This window comes from Acinonyx jubatus, chromosome D3, assembly GCF_027475565.1.
Source record: "Acinonyx jubatus isolate Ajub_Pintada_27869175 chromosome D3, VMU_Ajub_asm_v1.0, whole genome shotgun sequence".
NCBI classification, from domain to species: domain Eukaryota; kingdom Metazoa; phylum Chordata; class Mammalia; order Carnivora; family Felidae; genus Acinonyx; species Acinonyx jubatus.
In genome coordinates this window covers 73,940,380-73,959,838 of record NC_069392.1, presented here as the reverse complement: position 1 = coordinate 73,959,838, position 19,459 = coordinate 73,940,380, and the positions used below count along the sequence as shown (strand labels likewise).

At 43.0% G+C, this 19,459-nt stretch overlaps 1 protein-coding gene across 5 annotated transcripts in view; it reads right to left on the bottom strand.

Annotated features, from left to right (window-relative positions):
- Positions 1–19,459, bottom strand: part of WDR7 (WD repeat domain 7) — a 352,494-nt gene that overhangs the window by 8,876 nt on the left and 324,159 nt on the right. For all 5 annotated transcript variants that reach the window (XM_053205738.1, XM_053205737.1, XM_053205734.1 and 2 more), the window contains one exon: positions 42–146. In XM_053205738.1, the coding sequence (XP_053061713.1) occupies positions 42–146 (105 nt within the window). The remainder of the gene's footprint in view (positions 1–41; positions 147–19,459) is intronic.

Here is a 19,459-nt window from a genome sequence, read left to right as displayed (position 1 = left end):
ACATACAGTATACCCTAGGACCCTGTAGCATCTACACGTACCTGCCAGAAAGAAATGTGGCTGTCCGTATTTGAGTAGGTGGCAAGATATCGTCCATCAGGAGCAAAGGCCACTGCAGTGATTGGTCCCTTGTGCCCATGGATCGTCTAAAATAAAAGTCAGGGTCATTAACGGTCTGCATTCCACAGAACTGTTACACATACACATGCAAATGCATTCAATGTTGAACAAGTTATGCCATGGAGATTAGATACTGTTATGATCCTTATTTATAAAATTAGGTGAGAAAAATAGGAAAAGCAACCAAAGTTCTCCCACTGATATATCCAAGGGCTTTCTTTAATCTTGTTCTGAAGAAGCTACCTGTCTCTGCATTGGGAGGACAGCGTGAGTCCAATGGAAAAGCATATATTAACAGGCGAACCAATATGTTAATTTACTTATGTCCATTAGAGGGAAGAATTTTACTTAATTAGGAACCTCACTCATCTGAAATGAAAAACAATCAGAGCTGCATCATAATATCCCTCTTCTGGAAGGAGTTAAAAACTATAATTTCAACCCTTAATAATTATACATTTTTCATGTTTTACGCTTCATTTCCCACCAATAACACTGGGCTTAAATGCACTTGGCTACAATTAGTAAACATACATACACGTACCTGTTGGGAGGTTTGAACACATACAGAAATCAAATACTATTACAAACAAGTTAACAGGGATCATTTTGAGCCTTTGCCAAATAGCTATCATTGATTTAACCATGAATTGAAAAAAAAGGGAGTTGTGTTTTAGACTACATCTATGATGAAAGGTCTTTACTAATAAAAAATGATACTCAACTTTAATGATATTGTCATTAAAAACACTGGCATACTAAGCAAATTAGCATAATATTGTATTAATGTCCTTTCACTCAACTATGGAAGATCATACCTCGACCACATTAACCAATATTCAGTCTGCTTACAAGCTATGGGTTGGTCTCCTCCCTCTGTCTGGAAAGGAATGGGGAAATATGTTCTCTTCAATGGAGACACTACCAGGAAGGTTTATCTCCATCTATTTTTTTTAATGTTTTTATTTTATTTATTTTGAGGGGGGGAGGGGCAGAAAGGGAGAGAGAGGATCCCAAGCAGGCTCCACACTCATTTTGGAGCCTGGTGTGGGACTTGATCTCATGACCCTGAGTTCATGACCTGAGCCAAAATCAAGAGTTGGACGCTTAACCAACGGAGCCACCCGGGCACCGCCTCTTTTTTAATGAACAATTGTGAACCTTGAGTCTCAGTGGGAACATCAGGCGCACTATGTAGCTCAGCCCCATATGTGTGGTAAATTTCAGTAAGAATCTTCTTATAGTTCATAGCTGAGTGACTAAAAGGAGGGAAGGAGGGAGGAGTGGGGATACAAGCCCATTTCTCAGTGCTCTTTGGATTTTGTTCTTTTCTGTCACTAGACTTTCAGGGCACTGTGGGATCCAAAATACTGCCCGGTTTTCAACACTCAGAGAAAACATGTTATACTGCAAAGCCCTGGGCTTCAGGCTGGCAGAGAACACTGCTCTGAGTCAGGCTGTCTGGCATGCCTTTGGGTTCTACTACTTACACACTGAAGGACCTAGGGCAAATGATGTGAGTTACTTAACCTCAGAGTACCAAGTCTAGAAAGCAGGAATGATGATGATGATGTTGATAATACCTGCCTCAAAGAGCTCTGTGAAGATTCAATGAGTTACTATATATGTAGCATTCTGTACAATGATGGCATATAATAAGGATCCAATAAGTAATATTAATGTTTGTGTTACTCCTCCTTACTTAAAGATGACAGACATTTGAAAGGTGCTAAGGGAGTAGATCTTAAATGTTCTCATCAACAAAAAAGAAATGGTAATTACGTGACAAGACGGAAGTGTTGGCCAATGCTATGGTGGTAATCACTTTCCAACATATAAGTGTATCAAACCATCACATGTACACCTGTAACATCTACAATGTCATATGTCAATTATATGTCAATAAGCTGGGAAAAAAATAAGACAAATGTAAATAATCACAAAACTGGATTACTTGAGTATACAATTTAATGGGGGGGGGGGGGAGGCCCTTACCATATATCCCAGAATCAGTATCAGCTAGCATGCTAAGGTAGCCTAGAAACAGATTTCATTTCATTAAACATTTTATTAAACAGATATGGTAACTATCCATGGTGATAGGCTCCTAATGTGGTGCTAATTGAGCAACAAGGTGAGCCTGCTGAATAATTATCCTGCCACCTACCCTAAAATGAAAATTATTGCGGAAGAGGGTAAAAAGTTAACCAATTAAAAGGGAAAAAATGACTGTTCTCACTGACTAGGTCAATTTACTGAGATCACTGGAAAGCATCTTTAATTGGTTTTTAAAATCAAGATTCAGTTCTGCTAAAAACCTGAAATTCTGTGGGGCCAATTTAAAGCTATGTCACGGTTAAGATAGTAAAAGGCCTTGCTTTAAGACAGAGGTTGCAAACTGAAGACCCTTAGGTTCAGCCTAATCTGAAACCAGATTGGAGATGTGTTTGGCTTGGTCTGAAAAATGTTTTTTTTTTTTAATTTTTTTTTTTAATGTTTATTTATTTTTGAGACAGAGAGAGAGAGAGAGAGAGAGAGAGCATGAACGGGGGAGGGGCAGAGAGAGAGGGAGACACAGAATCTGAAGCAGGCTCCAGGCTCTGAGCTGTCAGCACAGAGCCTGACGCGGGGCTCGAACTCACGGACCGTGAGATCATGACCTGAGCCGAAGTTGGACGCCCAATCGACTGAGCCACCCAGGCGCCCCTGAAAAATGTTCAAAAAAAGTTTTCTGAGCTCATATTCTAAGTCATCAGCTATCACATAAAATCAAGATTTCTGGCCTTTCCTGAAAAATTGAAAGCTCTGGTGATCCTGGGGCTTTGTGTGCATGTGGCCACAAGAGACAGGGATGAGCAGAGGTGGCCCTTCAGCCTGGACACTTGTCCTCCCTTTTACCAATTCAATTCCTCCTGTGCTGCTAGTGCCCACTGCCTGGCTCCCTTATTTCCTGCCCGGTGTCTCATGGAATTGAGTGCTACCCTCCCATTAACAAAACTTGATTCAAGGGGATGCCTGGGTGGCCCAGTTAGTTAAGCGTCCGACTTCAGCTCAGGTCACGATCTCGCGGTTCGTGAGTTTGAGCCCTGCGTTGGGCTCTGTGATGACAGCACTGAGCCTGGATCCTGCTTTGGATTCCGTGTCACCCTCTCTGCCCCGATCCCGCTCATGGTCTCTCTCTCTCTCTCTTTCAAAGAAATAAGACATTAAAAAAAAATTTAAGAATACTTGATTTGAAATAGTTTCTTCCACAAGAAACAAAAAGTATTGGTGAGGATGTGGGGAAAAAGGAACCTTTGCTACAGTGTGGTGGGAAATGGAAATTGGCACAGCCACTATGGAAACCAGTATCTCCATACTCCTCAAACAATTAGAAACAGAAGTACCACATGATTCAATAATTCTACTACTGGGCATTTACCTAAATTAAAATACCAATGCAAAAAGATATATGCACCCCTATGTTTATTGCAGCATTATTTGCAATAGCTAAGGTATAGAAAGCAACCTAAGAATCCATCAATAAATGGATAAGGAGAATGTGGTGTATACACACACACACACACACACACGAATATTACACAGCCATCAAAAAAAAGATGAGAATGTGTCATTTGTGACAACATACATGGACCTAAAGGGCATTATGCTAAGTGAAACGAGTTAGACTGAAAAAGACAAATACTGTATGATGTCACTCACATGTGGAATCAAAAAAAAAAATATGACTAAACAAAAAAGCAGCAGCATCAGATCTGTAAACACAGAGAACAAACTGACGGCTGCCAGCAGGCAGGGGGTGGAGGGATGGGCAAAATGCGTGAAGTGGGGGGTGGGAGATCCAGGCTTCCAGCTACGGAATAGATACGTCACAGGAATGAAGCGCACAGCACAAGGAGTATAGTCGATGATGCTGTGATAGTGGTGTGTGGTGACCGGTGGCAGTTATGCTTGTGGTGAGCATGGCATAATGTATACATCCGTGGAATCATGATGTTGTACGCCTGGACACGTAACATTATGCGGCAACTCTGCGGGGAAAAAAAATCCAAAAGGCCGAAACAGTTACTTCCATGCTTCTGGGGTCCTGGTATGCATCTAAAAGTGTGAGTAGACTAAAGGCTCCTCTAAGAAAAGCTGGCCCTTCCTTCAGGGCCCCCAGAGCCCTCTAGAAGTGCATGACCCTCCTCCTGGCGTTTGAACCCCTAACGCTCAACACAGAATGCTAACCCTGCCTCCTTCAGATTAGCATCTCTTCTTTTTTTTTTTTTTTTTTCAACGTTTATTTATTTTTGGGACACAGAGAGACAGAGCATGAACGGGGGAGGGGCAGAGAGAGAGGGAGACACAGAATCGGAAACAGGCTCCAGGCTCTGAGCCATCAGCCCAGAGCCTGACGCGGGGCTCGAACCCACGGACCGCGAGATCATGACCTGGCTGAAGTCGGACGCTTAACCGACTGCGCCACCCAGGCGCCCCTAGCATCTCTTCTTAATCAGCGACCAGTGAGTTGGCAACAGTGAAGTGGCCATAAACCGGCAGGTCCGAAGGAGGTCCCAACCCAGTGGTCACATTAATGTACCTCTCTGTGAGATGAGGTTCGCCCTGCGGTAAAGGCAGAAAGCCAGACACACAGGCTCCTTCAGAAAAGTGTTCACGAAAATGTTTTCACATAACTTCTTCTACTTTTACAGAGGGCTGCTATTTAAAACATCCACTCCAAGATTACTTCTGTGTCAGCTGAGGACATCCTTCATTATGTTATCCAGTGTCTCTAACAGAAGATCCTGTGAATTAAATGTCATCTTGGACTGTTCTGCCAGTAAAATGTTTGTCTTTCCAGATAAATGTTGTTGCTTTCCTTTCTCATGTAACAATAATTACAGAATTGTAACATGTCCTTGCTTTACTGCCAGGAAGTCCTGAGCTGAACGCATGCTCCTGCTGGGTGCACGGGAGGGTGGGGGGGGGATCAGTACTTTTTCTGGCACTGTGGCACTGTTCTGTTTCCATGTGTTGTTGTTGAGGCCGCCCTGGATACTAAGCTTCATTTGTTAGTTTCCTTAGTCTGGGCAAAGGGGGACTACACTGTAGATCAGAACATACACACATACACACACACACACACACACACACACACACACACACACACACAGATACATGGTAAGACACTGTTGGGTGCCCCGCAGGGTATCTTACAGGAACCCAGAAGAAACCACGGAGTGCTGCCTACAGCGTCCGCTTGGAGACCCGTGGTGGAGCAAGAAAGCAAGTGCCACTCAGGGTCCTCAGGGAAGGAGGGAAGTGAGTTCATTACAACCTCAGCCTAAGAGGTGCTTCAGAACCTCGGTGTCATGGAAATGATGCCATTGTCTTTTGTTCAGAATCTCTGAACTTCTCAGATCTGTGCAGGCAACAGCTGAATGGACTTTAACCTCGCTTCCTTCCGGCAAGGGAGATGTAGCTGTTTGGGGATCACACGGAGCCAGTGAGGGCTTGGGATGGGGCCCACCCAGTGGCTGGGATCTTAAATGCTAAACTGTACAGAATGCTTCCCCAAACAACAGGTTTCAAAATAAAAGGAGGCTTGGTCTACTTTTTATATGCGAATGGGTATCGTGTCTTGTTCTATTCTTTAGTCAAGAGAAATTGCTGTCTTGAAAAGACAGAAATGGAATATAAAGAAATTAATCTAATTCAAGAAGTGCTATGAACAATAAAATAAATCAAACAATAGCCCCTGGCAGGAGACGGTGCTGAATTGGTAAGCACCCCTCTGTTTTTCTTAGCGAAGAAAAGGAACTGAGAGGCAGGATTGGTAATAATGAGGAGTATGTGCACTGGCCTAGCAGTTTTAACAGGCAGTCGCAGCGTACTCCTCGAAGAAACAGAATCAACCGTCCTGCACAGAGGAGGAGAGGCACACATTTCACAAATGATTTGGTCAGCATCAACAGAAGCTAGGACTGTCTAGGATACTTTAAAATTGAGCTTTACAGGGTCTGTCTCTTCCTGGAGTGTTTTGGATATTTGGCTGTCAAACGACAAGTTTGAGAACTGATGCCCAAAGGTAGCACTCTATCACACCCACATGAGGGACTGAACAAGACCAAAGAGGACATTTTGTATTTATTTGCAGGTTTCACCACTTTTTTAAAGGGGGGGGAGGAAACCCAACCACACAAAATACTTTCCTACTTTTGACATAAATTGCGAAGGAAAGGTTTCCTAGGGTAGGTGAAGTTGTGTTATCGTGAGCACCGTTAGAAGGGAAAGGTTTTTGGTTTTTGTTTTGCTTACGAGGGAAAGGTTTATGAAGTTCGGACCACGCACCTCATAGGAAATGTCCTAAAATGACCTGGAAAATAAAAGAACCTGGACAGCACTGTCACAGCCTCACCCAAGACCTGCGGGACGGAGAGGGAAGGAGACCGCGTTGGCTGTAGGCCTCTGGTGGGACCACAAGGTCGGATAGGCAGTTGTGGGGCTCTCGGTCCGTTAAGTGCCTGGCTCCTGATGTCAGCTCAGGTCATGATCTGCTGGTTTGTGAGACGGAGTCCCGTCTAGGGCTCCACACTCAGTGGATATTGGTATTCTCTCTCTCTGCCCCTCCCCGGCTTGCATGCATGTGTGTGCACGGTCTCTCTCAAAATAAATAAAGAAGCTTAAAAAAAAAAAAGACAGTTGTGATTTGGGGGTGCCTGAAAGGTCTACTGAGCTGGAAGTATGTCCCTAGTTGGCTGCACGTGGTCTCTGAAATTTCTACAAATCCAACGAAGCTCTTGGCTGAGGGATTTCCCCTAGAATGTGCTCTGGTAGAGAACAGTGTGAACATGCTTTGTTGGGGTACAAACATGGCGGAGATCCTCAGTTTAAGGGGGCCCTGAAGGAAGCGTGTGTGTGGACACAGGAGAACAGGCTGGAGGTGAGCCACACAGTCAGGGAAGTGAGTATCTAGGAAGTGAGGATCCGCCCTGAAAAGAAAAGGAGAGTGATGCCAAAGGCTTACAAATACCTACACGTTCCTGGTGCTGGTTGTTCTTAAGGATAACAAGCAACGCCCAGGGCGGCTCAGGACACGTTCACCTCTGCATCCAAAGCACCAGCCCCTACACTTGATGTCTCTTACAGACGGTGCCAGAGTCAGAAAAGGGCAGATAAGGACAGAGGGCCAGGGTCTGACGTGCAGGCCTTTCTGACATCCCAATACAGAAGGCCACTGATTTCATGGCTGACTGGCAGGGAGGTAACAGCTCAAGGCCAAGGGAAGATGAAGACATCACTGGGACTGACAGCTTGGTTTGTTACGCAAGGCAAAGACTCATCAAAAAAGAGCCATTTCAAAAGAGTTAAGAAGTTAAGAGTTAATTACACTGGAGAAAAAACTCCCTCTTTCTTTTCTCTGAAGCAACCAATTTGTGAAAATGTTATTGTATATTTAAGGTTCAAATGCTCAAGGAAACAAACAATCCAGGCAGAGTGTGCCATTAAACAAAAAGTTTCATCTATGACCACGCAGAAGACCCAAGTAAAATTTAATTACTGCTACGAACGAAGCCTTTTCCAGCCTTTTTGTGTGTGGGCTCTTAAGGCCAGGTGATGCTGCCTAGAATACTGAAAGGTCACCCCTTCTTTTCTGTATGTGAACAGGGCTGCTTAAAGCAGGCCAGACAGATGAACATCTATTCGGTTTGCAAGTATCTCTAGAGAAGATTCTAAACCCCCGAGGACGCTTTTCTGCGTTTAACAATGTGTTTTGTCAGGAAATTTCTCCTTATATCAAATCTAAATCCATAATGCTACAGTGTGAGCCTGCTCCCTCTTGCTGTGGCCTCACAGAGGCGGAGACCAGACAGCCGTCTATCGGCAGGATAACCTTTTATAGACTTGAGGGCTGTTACAGCAACTTGCTCCTTTGTTACTTATTTTCTCTTTTTGGGATGTAAAAAAAAAAAAAAAAAAAACAACAACAACAACAACCCAACCAACGAAACAAACCTCAGTGACTGTAAGATTTCAAGTCTCATTTTCCAACTTTTTAATCATGTCTGTGGCTTTTCCTTAAACTCCCTCCAAGCTTTCCAATCACGCCATCGTAGTGTTGGATGGTATTAAGGGCCACCTTAGCTAACCACGTCTCAGAACGTGGAATTTCAAGCCGACTGAGTTGGAAGCAGCAACCGTGTGCCGTTAGGGTTTCTCGGAACGGCGTGCGGGAAGGCCCGCACTGCGATGATTTTACCAGAACACTGCAGCTGTGCCTGGGGAAAGCTGTGGTGAAGTCGCTGGTGTGCGGATGGCTGACACGCCAAGTTCCCCGTGTCCCTAGGAAAGCGGCGTGTGTGTGGACACCTGTCCTCAGCAGGGAGCCTGGGCTGGGCTGCAAGGCCCAGAGAGGCCTCCGCTGACGAAACCGCAGATCGTCAGTCCTTGTTTTCAATCCTTCCCCCCTGCCCCCCTTTCCAAAAGTCGTTCGTACTAATTTTGCGTTCTGGCTCTTTATTTTCATTTACAAATGTACAAATTACGGACCAATGAGCCCATTCTATTCCTTGCCGTCTACTTTTTTGCAACCTCACAATTATTGACACAGCCATCACTTGGGCGCTTGAAGAACACAGTTTCTGGCTTATCACGGTGGTCACGGATAAAAAAAAACGGATCCCAGAACTTCATACTTGGAAACAAACAAACAAACAAATTGCATTTATCAAAGGCCAACTGCAACGAGCAGCTTTTGTCATCCTTCAAATACATTCTAAAATCATACACTGAAAGGTCTATAGAGTGCACTGGCGAGCTACGTCCCGCAGGGAATCCAAAAAGCATAAGGAGAAACTTTCATAGCACCTGTTCTGTGCCGGGGAATGCTGTAAGTTGGGTTTTTGTTTTTTTAATGCTTATTCATTTTTGAGAGACAGAGAGAGACAGAGCCTGAACCGGGGAGGGTCAGAGAGAGAGGGAGACACAGAATCTGAAACAGGCTCCAGGCTCTGAGTGGTCAGCACAGAGACTGACGCGGGGCTCGAGCTCACAAACTGCAAGATGCTGACCTGAGCCGAAGTCAGACGCTCAGCCGACTGAGCCACCCAGGCGCCCCTCAGCACTTTTATATAAACTTCTTCATCCTTACAGATTAACCCTACGAGGTAAGAACACTATGTTAGACCCTACCTTAGAGATCAAGAAACTGAGGTGCCGAGAATTGGAGTAATTTATTTTGATGAGAATCCAGGCAGTCTGGCTCTGGAATCTGTTGTCTCACAGAGCACCAGGTAAAAACAAAAAACAAAAAACAAAAACTATAAGCTGCCAAGCTTCAATTTCTATATACCCGATTTTCATGTCGTTGGCATGTAGGTACATTATACACCAATATATATTTTTTAAGTTTGTTTATTTTGAGAGAGCGAGCGAGTGAGCAGGGGAGGAGCAGAGAGAGATTGAGAGAGAGAGACAATTGCCAAGTAGGCTCCACGCTATCAGGGCAGAGCCCAGTGCGGGGCTGGAACCCATAAAAAGTGAGATCATGACCTGAGCTGAAACCAAGAGTCGGACGCTTAACTGACTGAGCCACCCAGGCGCCTCTGCACCAGAGTTTCTAAATGACTCTTCCCTGCCCAATAACGCAGACTTCGAGTGCTAGATGGTGGGCACAGCTGCAGCCCAGGGGGTCACAGCAGGCTGCCTGAGAGCCGCGGCCACGTGGAGCTGGGCCTTGCTGGGGAAGCGTCTGCCCCATTGTCTCCCTCAGCAACCAGGGCCTCCTAGATCCCTACACTCTGGAGCCCAGTGACTTCCACGTATAGGGGGTCTGGAGGAAGGTTCCCGGATTGGTCCAGTCTCCCTTCCCATCCTGGTGCAATCTCCCCCACCCCGCCAGCTCTGTGAGGACAGTGGATGGCCGTGCTGCCTGGGAGAAAGGGCCAGGTCTCCCAGGGGAGTTCACTCACCCCAGCAGTCCCCTGGCCCCCACAGCAGTGGTGGGCGAAGAGGAACTCTTCCTTGACCTCAGAACAGAGGTTGAAAGATTAGAAGCTGCCACCTTTCTCTCCTGGCAGAGAAGGTGGAGGATGGCCTGTGTGGCCCCCCTGGGCCACCTGGGCCACAGAGGACGGTGGTCCTGCCTTTCTCCTTGGCAGCCTCCCTCCCTGGGCCTGGGTCCCATTAGCTCATCTGTGCTCCAAAGAGGCAACATCTACCTACGGGTACCATAAATAAGCACCACTTGAGGAAAGAATCATTATAAAATTAGGACCCTGGCTTTTTCTCACGTGGGGCACAAAATATAGAAACTAAAGTATTGACCAAAAGCAAAGTAGATGGTGAAAGGATTCCTAAAGCTCTCTAGTATTAAAGAGGGACCTGTTTCTTATTGGCTGTACTATCTCCTACAGTGTAAGCACGTAAGCCTAGATGCTGCCCTTTGGCGATTCTATAATGATTTTGAACAGAGATTTGAGGGTTGAAAACGGGTTGTTTATCTCTATAATTTCTTTTCTTGATGGAGGGCTGAGGCAATACTTGTTATTCACATTATGCCGACTCTATGATATAGAGTCAACCCGCTGTGGCAGTTTCCAAGCCAAGGGGTATTGGAACCATCCAATGAATTGAGTTTTCCATCACTATCTAATTGAAAAGAATATACATTCAGGGCGAAAGACAAGTGGATTTGGTATCATTTGAACATCTAAATGGAAAATAGATTTAAGGGTAAATGTAATAAAGCGAGCTACCTTAAGTTTGATTATAAGATATAGTGCCTCAAGTGCACTGTCTGTCTTTATCCCTAAACATAGTCGCAGCATATAGTGCCCATTTTCAGTCACTAAAAGCTACTTAAATGCCACCTGGGGATAAGCTAACTGACACAGATGAATTAAAGGAGCTTTTCAATATCTACATATTGGTAATCCTTGTGACACAAGCGATAGTTTTTGGAATTCTTTTTGTGGAGGATTATATACCAACAAGCACATGTGCACACACAACACCCTTCCCCAAGAAGAGTAAGAATCAACATAAATGCTCAAGACTTTTTACTACTATAATTTAGGCAGTAGTAATAATTTCAGATTTTTGTGATTACTGAAGCTTTTATTTTCACCAATGTCAACTGTAGATGATCAAAATTACCTTTAAAAAGGAAGGTCTATAGAATACAAATAGAGAATAAACATTTAAGCCTTTAGGTGTTTCTCAGTCTTAAAATGATGAGGTCATTGTAACAGCAACCTTTGTTAAATGTATGTACTGGTTTTAGGAGGTTTTTTTCCCCTTCTATTCAACTCAGGGACTTATTCAGATTCAAAGAATCAATTTTCCGTAAGTCTCACCTATTGATGTTGAAGTGCTTCTTCCTTCTCTTACTACAGATAATGAAGAGCTGACCACACCCATGCCTGTGTGTGCACATGCCCACCCACCTCTCATCTGCTTTAGCAGACCACATATTTTCAGGATGAAATAACTATAAAATATCCAATTGAGCTATACATAACTGATACATCCTTTTTTCACATGTTCAAGTGGTCAGTCTTACAGCATATTTTGAAATTATGTTTGCCAAAAATCCTGGGACGTCACAAACTTCCAATTATTTTCAAACATAATTACCACGGGTTTTTGGTTGATGACAGGATAATAGTGTATTAGTATTCTGAGCGAGACTTTTAAGCTCAGTAATGATAACACTAAAAAATCTAGTTAACGATGTAATTCGAGCCATAACATTTTTCATCAACATTTAAAAATAATTAGTCATATTTAAAGATGATTCATGGGTACTGAAACACTGAATGCTAATGTGATTTAGATAAATGCGGATCAGTTTTAAATAAAAAGATAGTGAATAAACTGCTGTCCAATATTCACACTGCTGGTATGAAATAATTATGAAACACTTATTCAGTATATAACTCAAATATGCTTCAAAAGTCACAGAAAATGTTTTCTTCAGGTTTGGGCAGACCCAAAGCTAAATGGTTTTAAATCGGTGTTTCTAATATAAGTCTATGTGAACACATGCTAGAAATCTTAAAATGAACGAACTTTTGTTTTTATATTCCCAGAGTGAAAATTGTGATGTTAAATATTCAAAGGATTCCTAAGAATTGGACACAGAATGGTTACATAAATTTTCAAAGAAGATAGGAGAGAGTATTGTTAAAGGCGATACTGTGCCACGTGAGGAAATCCCTGTTGCTTCCTCTCAGAATTCCAGAAACGTGTGCCGGGTTGGTCACCTCTGTCCCCTCTCAAAACACTAGGCCCTGTATTACACAGCAGGCCTTCAGCACACACACGTCCTCCGTCAACTGACAGAACTCAGCACTCTCCTCATTTCTGATCTGGGTCAAGGTAAACAGAAGATGGCTGTTGACCTGAGTAGCAGGACAGGGCCCTCACACATGTGGTCCCTCACCGGGTATACGTGTGGAATATACCGTCTGGTGACACAAAACTGTCTTACGTAGACCGTACTAAAGCTACAGAATTCCTACTTTTAAAAAACACACTTCAAGAGGATTTAACATTTGCACTGTTCCAAAAAAAGAAATTAGCTGTAAAGTGTTGTAGAAAATTAAGGTATTACATACATTTAAAAAATTCATACATCTATTAACCAGTATGTTAGCACCTCTTTTGTCTTGTATTTATTTTGGAGAATAGAGTATACCTACTAATACATAATATATATTCAGGAATTTTATACTTTTATGTGTGGTACCATGCCTTTTAACCTTATTAAAACAGAAAGTCAGATTAGTCTGGAACATCACCTAATTAATGTTGTTGTATATTACAGGGTACATCTCTTTTGTTAAGAAATGCCAAGTTATAAAACTATAAAATTACCTTCCTGACTTTCATGTAACATTCAACATTTTTCTCAGTATTAAAACAGTAATAAAAGAATACAATGATATATGTAGACTTTTTTAAAAAATTTATATTTGAGGGAGAGAGAGAAAGAGAGAGAGAGAGGGAAGGAGGGAGGGAGGGAGGGAGGGAGGGAGGGAGAGGGGGACAGGGAGAGAGAAAGGGAGAGAGAACAAGAGGGGAGGGGCAGAGAAAGAGGGAGACAGGATCTGAAGCAGGCTCTGCCCTGACAGCCCGATGCGGGGCTCCAACCAATGAACTATGAGATCATGACCTGAGCCGAAGTCAAGAGAAGGATGCTTAACCAACTGAGGCACCCAGGTGCCCCAGACTTTTTTTTCACATAGCAATTGCATTTGCAAATATTCCAGAGCAATTATTGTGGCAAAAATCACAGTGATGTTACTTGTAAGTCCTCTGACTTACCCTTAAACTATCCCGTGTTTATCTAGTGGATTAAAATTTGTCCTTGCTGGGTTTATGAATGGGCAAAATTTTCTGAGACAAGATTTGCCTATTTGTAAGAGAAGGGTAACGTATGTCTTGCCTACCTCATGGAATTAAATATTTTTAGCACAAATGTACTTAAAAATGTTTACTGAGAGCTGATTATGTCCTAGACCCTGTGTCAGAGCACAAAGATGAGACACACACCTGCCAGTGAAGCTGGGAGAAAAGAGAGACAGATTGACAGCAAGCAGCTACTGTAGAGTGCAATTAACAGCACAACAGAAATGTGCATAAGGTGCCACGGAAACCCAGAAGAATAGACAGCCATTGCTGTTCAGGGTATGATACATCAGAACCAGGCACAGAATCAAGGTGGTATTTGAGTTGAGCTGTAAAGGATGAGCAGAAGTTGGCCAGAAACAAAAGGCCATCCTAAGAGGAAAGATGAGTCCAGCAAACATGTGAGGGAGGCCCAGGAGAGCAGCAGGCAGTCCTGTGTCACTCTGCCAATGGAAGTGAGGGGGTGGGGAGCACTGGGGAGGACAGGGTTTGCAGGTGAAGCAAAAAGGTAGCTATGGCCAGGCCATACACACCATCTTTTTGTTGTGCTAGGAAATCTGGATTTAAGTTGACACCCAACAGAGAGTCTCCTGAAGTTTCTAAATAGGAGAATGGTCAGATCAGACCAGGCTTTTTTTTTTTTTTTTAAGTTATTTATTTTGAGAGAGAGCGAGAGAGAGAGCGTGAGCAGGGGAGGGGCAGAGAGACAGGGAGAGAGAGAATCCAAAGAGCCAAGCAGGCTCTGTGCCGTCAGCGTAAAGCCTGACGTGAGGCTCGAACTCATGAAATGTGAGACTGTGACCTGAGCCGAATCCGAGTTGGACGCCCAAATGACTGAGCCACCCAGGTGCCCCTCTTTTTTTTTTTTAATGTATATTTATTTTTGAGAGAGACAGCGCGTGAGCACGGGAGGGGTAGAGAGAGAGTGAGACAGAGGATCCAAAGCCGGCTCTGTGCTGGCAGCAGCAAGCCCAATGTGGTGCTTGATCTTGCCAACTCATGAACCGCGAGATCATGACCTGAGCCAAAGTTGGACGCTCAACCGACTGAGCCACCCAGGTGCCCCCAGATCAGACCAGTCTTAAGAAAATTCTGGCAGAGGGAAAAGGAGAGAGGAGCTAGGAAAAAAAAGGATAGGGTAAGAGGAAAATGTAGTGGATCAATTAGGAATCCAATGAGGAACCGGATGTGGTTGGGAAAGAGGGGCCCACTGGGTATACAGTGATGCTGTGACCCGGACAGGAAGGCATAAGAGAAAAAACATGTTTCTAGGTTGGGAGGATGGGGGCAGGTGGGAAATCGTGAGGAGCTAGGTTTGGGATAGGTAGATATTAAGGTGGAGGACTAGAGAAGGTAGTTGGAAATACGTTAGAGAGTCACAAAGAGGAATGTGGAGCTAAGGAGAAGGCTGAGGGGAGGAGAGACGGATCCGGGAGCGACCAGCACGTCGAGAGGCGCTGTGGCACGGATCTGGCACCCAGCGCTTGCTGCACAGCAGTCTCTCCGTGAGTATCTCTTCAATCACTGGGTGTGAGTGGCTACGAGAACCTGTGAAGAGCCAACGGGGGAAAAGACAGGAAGAGCGAGGATGAAAGGGCAGTGGAAGGCGAGGCAGAGAAGAAAGGGCTAATAAGTCTGCTTTGGAGTTTGGTCACATTTTTTCTCTTAGGTGATAATCCTGTATCAGATTGTAATTATTTAGATCAGAGATCAGGAAATAAATTAGTAAAAAGGTCAAATTTCTAGAATCAAAAAGAAATACCTGAGTTAGGATTAAATTTATAATCGAAACTACCAATACCAGCTGGTTGCCCAAACTGACAGTCTAATTTCCCTAATTTTAATTTTGCTTAATTTTATCAGTTACCCACAGATTTTGATATTTAAGAAAGATCGTTATATAAAAGATGTTGCTGGATATAATTACCAAAAGAATAAAAAAACAAGACACGCTACTAAAAAGTTGGGGAAGACACTAAAAAGGAATTAAAAACAGAACATGCATTTTTGTGGGTGTGCCCATGTAGACACACGTACGTACTGTGGTTGCTCACTCTGATTTACAGATCCTTTTCAAAAATAAAAGGAGAAATAGTTTAACCAAATTAATCATTTATAAAGACTAATAGTAATGATCACAATCACCAACTCTGTTCCGGTAGCAATTTCAATGATTCACGAGATTCGTAAGGTAGAATCAACGCAAGACATTCCAGATACTTTACTACTAATTATAGTCACACAACACCTATTCAGACAAGCATTCCCTATGATTTGGCTAAAGAGCAGTCAGTCACTGAAATGCAAAGGGAAACGAATTACTTCTCCTACTGCTGAGCTTAAACTCTTCAGGAATATCTACTTGACTTTCTTGGAGTGGAAGTTATGCCGGCTTAAACCTCTGTATCTTTTCATGCCACCATATTGCCTACTGGTAAACCAAACTAAAAGCCCAATTCATTACAAAATTCAATATCTGGACCATCAAACTCTTCAGCACTTAATACGCAATTAATATTTGTCAATGAAAAATGTTTTGGTAACACAAGGTGAAAATCAATAACACTAGCCCACTTGTTGCACTCCAGCACTGACAAGCTCTCCAACAATCCTTAAGGGAAACAGACCACTTTGTTGTTTTAATTTGCATTCTTCCCAAGCAAGCATGAACCCTTCTTGGAAAATTTTTTGTTTCTAACTTAGAATTCACTTTGTTAGCAATTTGCTTATAATTGCTATCACGTATATAACAAACAGTGTGCCTTAACATAAGGTTCTTTGCCTTACCACGGATACAATTAAAAGCATACTTAATACTATACATACTCATTTTATTCACTTTTTTATTTTTATTTTTAAAATTTATTTTGAGAGGGGGGGAAGAGAGGGAGGGAGAGGGACAGGGATAGGGAGAGGGACAGGGAGAGGGAGAGAGAGAATCCTAGGCAGGCTCAGCGCTGTCAGCTCAGAGCCTGATGCAGGACTTGATCCCACGAACCTTGAGATCATGACCTGAGCTAAAATCAAGAGCTGGACACTTAACTCACTGAGCCACCCAGGCGCCTCTAATTTTATTCCCTTTTAAGTGAAAGCGTGTAAAACTCAAGTAAAAGCCTCCATTTAATACTGGATTTCCTTTTAGGAGTAAGTAAGTATATAAAGAAGGCAGTTCTAACCCATTTCGGAAGGCTTAATAGATTATATAAATGAACTTTGCATTAGCAAAAATGATTTTTAACAGAAGCATAATTTTTATTTTGGAGGGCTTTTTAAAGTTTATTTTATTATTGTAAATTTAATATTATTGTAATCTCTACATCCAATGTGGGGCTTGAATTCATGACCCTGAGATCAAGAGTCGCATGCTCTTCTGTCTGAGCCAGCCAGACACCCCGTGGTTTAAAGTTTATTACGATTTTAATATAGAGAACATCAAAAAAGGAAACTAAAACTTACCTATAATGTCACAACCTTTTTTGAAGTACCTATAATAAAATTGGGATTTCTTACTCATCAAATCTCAAGCCTTACAGGAACCACCATGAATCACTTGGCATTTATCTTTCCAGACTTTAAAAGAAAAAAAAAATCTTTTTAATGTTTATTCATTCTTGAGAGAGAGAGTGTGTGTGCGTGTGCATAAGCAGGGGAGGGGCAGAGAGAGAGAGAGGGAGACACAGAATCTGAAGCGGGCTCCAGGCTCTGAGCTGACAACACAGAGCCCGATGTGGGGCTTGAACCCATGAACCGTGAGATCATGACCTGAGCCAAAGTCAGACGTTCGATCAACTGAGCCACCCAGGTGCCCCGTATCTTTCTGGACTTATTTATTAGTTTGTCTTTTTCATACTAGGAAAAACTGATAAACTGTATGATTTCAATTTGGTATTCCTCTGCATTATTTTATTTTTTTCATAAAAATATTTGTTCAGAGGTGAGACTCACAGTGGTCAGATCATTTTAAAGGTTAAAATAAATATTGTGCATCACATGGCAAGCACATACACGCACCCCCCAAATTTGCCTCTGCCTAAGAAAAAAACGCATTATTTAACAAAGAAACATTACTTACTACATATTTCGTTGCTTGTACAGCTTAGAAAGGATAGAGACTCACTATCCATTTTTGTAGAAAATAGAAGGCAGGTGTCCTCTTTTAAAGGGGAGGGTTTTTTTCAAAAAGAAATTAATACAGCTGAAGAAATGTATTTTTTTAAATAATACTATGGTAAAAGCTTATCATAAACCTTTTCACTTAACAGTCAATTGAGATCAATAGTTAGACATAGCATTGTATATTAAGATGGCCTGTGGTCAGCACTGTGACAGTGTTACAGGTTTTAAATTTATGATTACTCAGGTGTCAGAGTTTGTAAGTGCTTTACCAAGACACCTAAACTAAAACGCAAACAACTTATAAACCTAAGAGTGCTCCTTAAAGCCACTGCGGATCTTCATGCTCAAGGTGTGCGTGCAATTTCATACAGAACAGAAAATACCATTTCTGGATCCTTGGAGAGTTTAGAATTTAATGAGAATTCTGATTCATACTTCCTGTTTTACACGTGAAAAAGTCAGAGCCCAAAGCCAGAGCTCACAGAATGATGCACGCGAGGTCCAGACAAGATTGATGCTGTGAGAACTTTTTTGTTTTTTAAATTCCTGATAATTAATTTTTGTTCAATATAAGCAGTAAGAAACCATTCTACTTGTGGATCTGTGCATTCATGACGGACTGTGTCACTCCACGCTATTCCACAGGCACCTAGTAACTTTATGCTCGCATGCTAGCAACTCTTTCCCATGCGGGATTCTGGAGTGTATTCAGAGAGGCAGCCATCAAATGAAGGGTCCTACCGCTTGGGTGGGATTCAGGTGTTTAGAATCCTGAACACTTTCATCCACTGAAACAATGCAAATAGCAGTTAGATTTCCAGGCCAGCTGTCAAAAGCCTCCATAATTCTTCTTGTTTCGGGATTTACAGTGCCAGTTCAATCTCCTAAGCACTATTTATAACCACTTCTATGGAGAAAAAGCATTTCAAGGTCCAAGCCAGACACCAGGAACCTCTAAGTTTCTAGATATATGTTTAGATATATGGGGGCAATTACGTGTGTTACCAGATCAGCGGGAGTGTATGTGCGACGCCACAGGGAAGTGTGAGATTACTGTCCTGAGCCTCTGGACACTGGATTCACCAAAGTTCTAAGCTAAAGCCAGGGAGACACGCATTTTCCTGCCCTTACGTGTATACCTGCAGGTAGAAATCAGATTGCGGGAATACTGTAGGAAAGCTCGGAGTGCTTCTGGGTAACAATGGCGAGTGCGTGTGCTGGGGTAAAGTGGGGGGCGGCAAGACTGGAAGCGTGTTCCGTGCAGGGGTGCATGGTCAGAAGGTGACCCTGGTCGGAAAAACTAACACCTTCAGAAGGATTTGGATTTATGGTGAAGGGATCAAGTGGAGAACGATATAGATGGATGGAGAATTAGGTGCAGGCAGACCGCGAGCAAGTCTTGTGAGGTTTGGTGAATACATGCTAATTGTAAACACACACCCCGAGAAGGACTTTAGGGCCAATGACACTTTTAAAAATATTTACTGAAAGACACTGGGTGATCCAAACCACCACATTTTCCATATAACTTTTAAAATACGGTTACTTAAGATCAGATTTCTATCTAAACCTTTTGCTATCTATGGAGATTTTAAAAGTTGGATAACAACTAGGGCGCCTGGGTGGCTCAGGCGGTTGAGCGTCCGACTTCGGCTCAGGTCAGGATCTCACGGTTTGTGGGTTCGAGCCCCACATCAGGCTCTGTGCCGACAGCTCAGAGCCTGGAACCTGCCTCAGATTCTGTGTCTCCCTCTGTCTCTGCCCCTCTCCTGTTCATACTCTGTCTCTCTCAAAAATCAATAAACGTTAAAAAAATTATAAAAGTTGG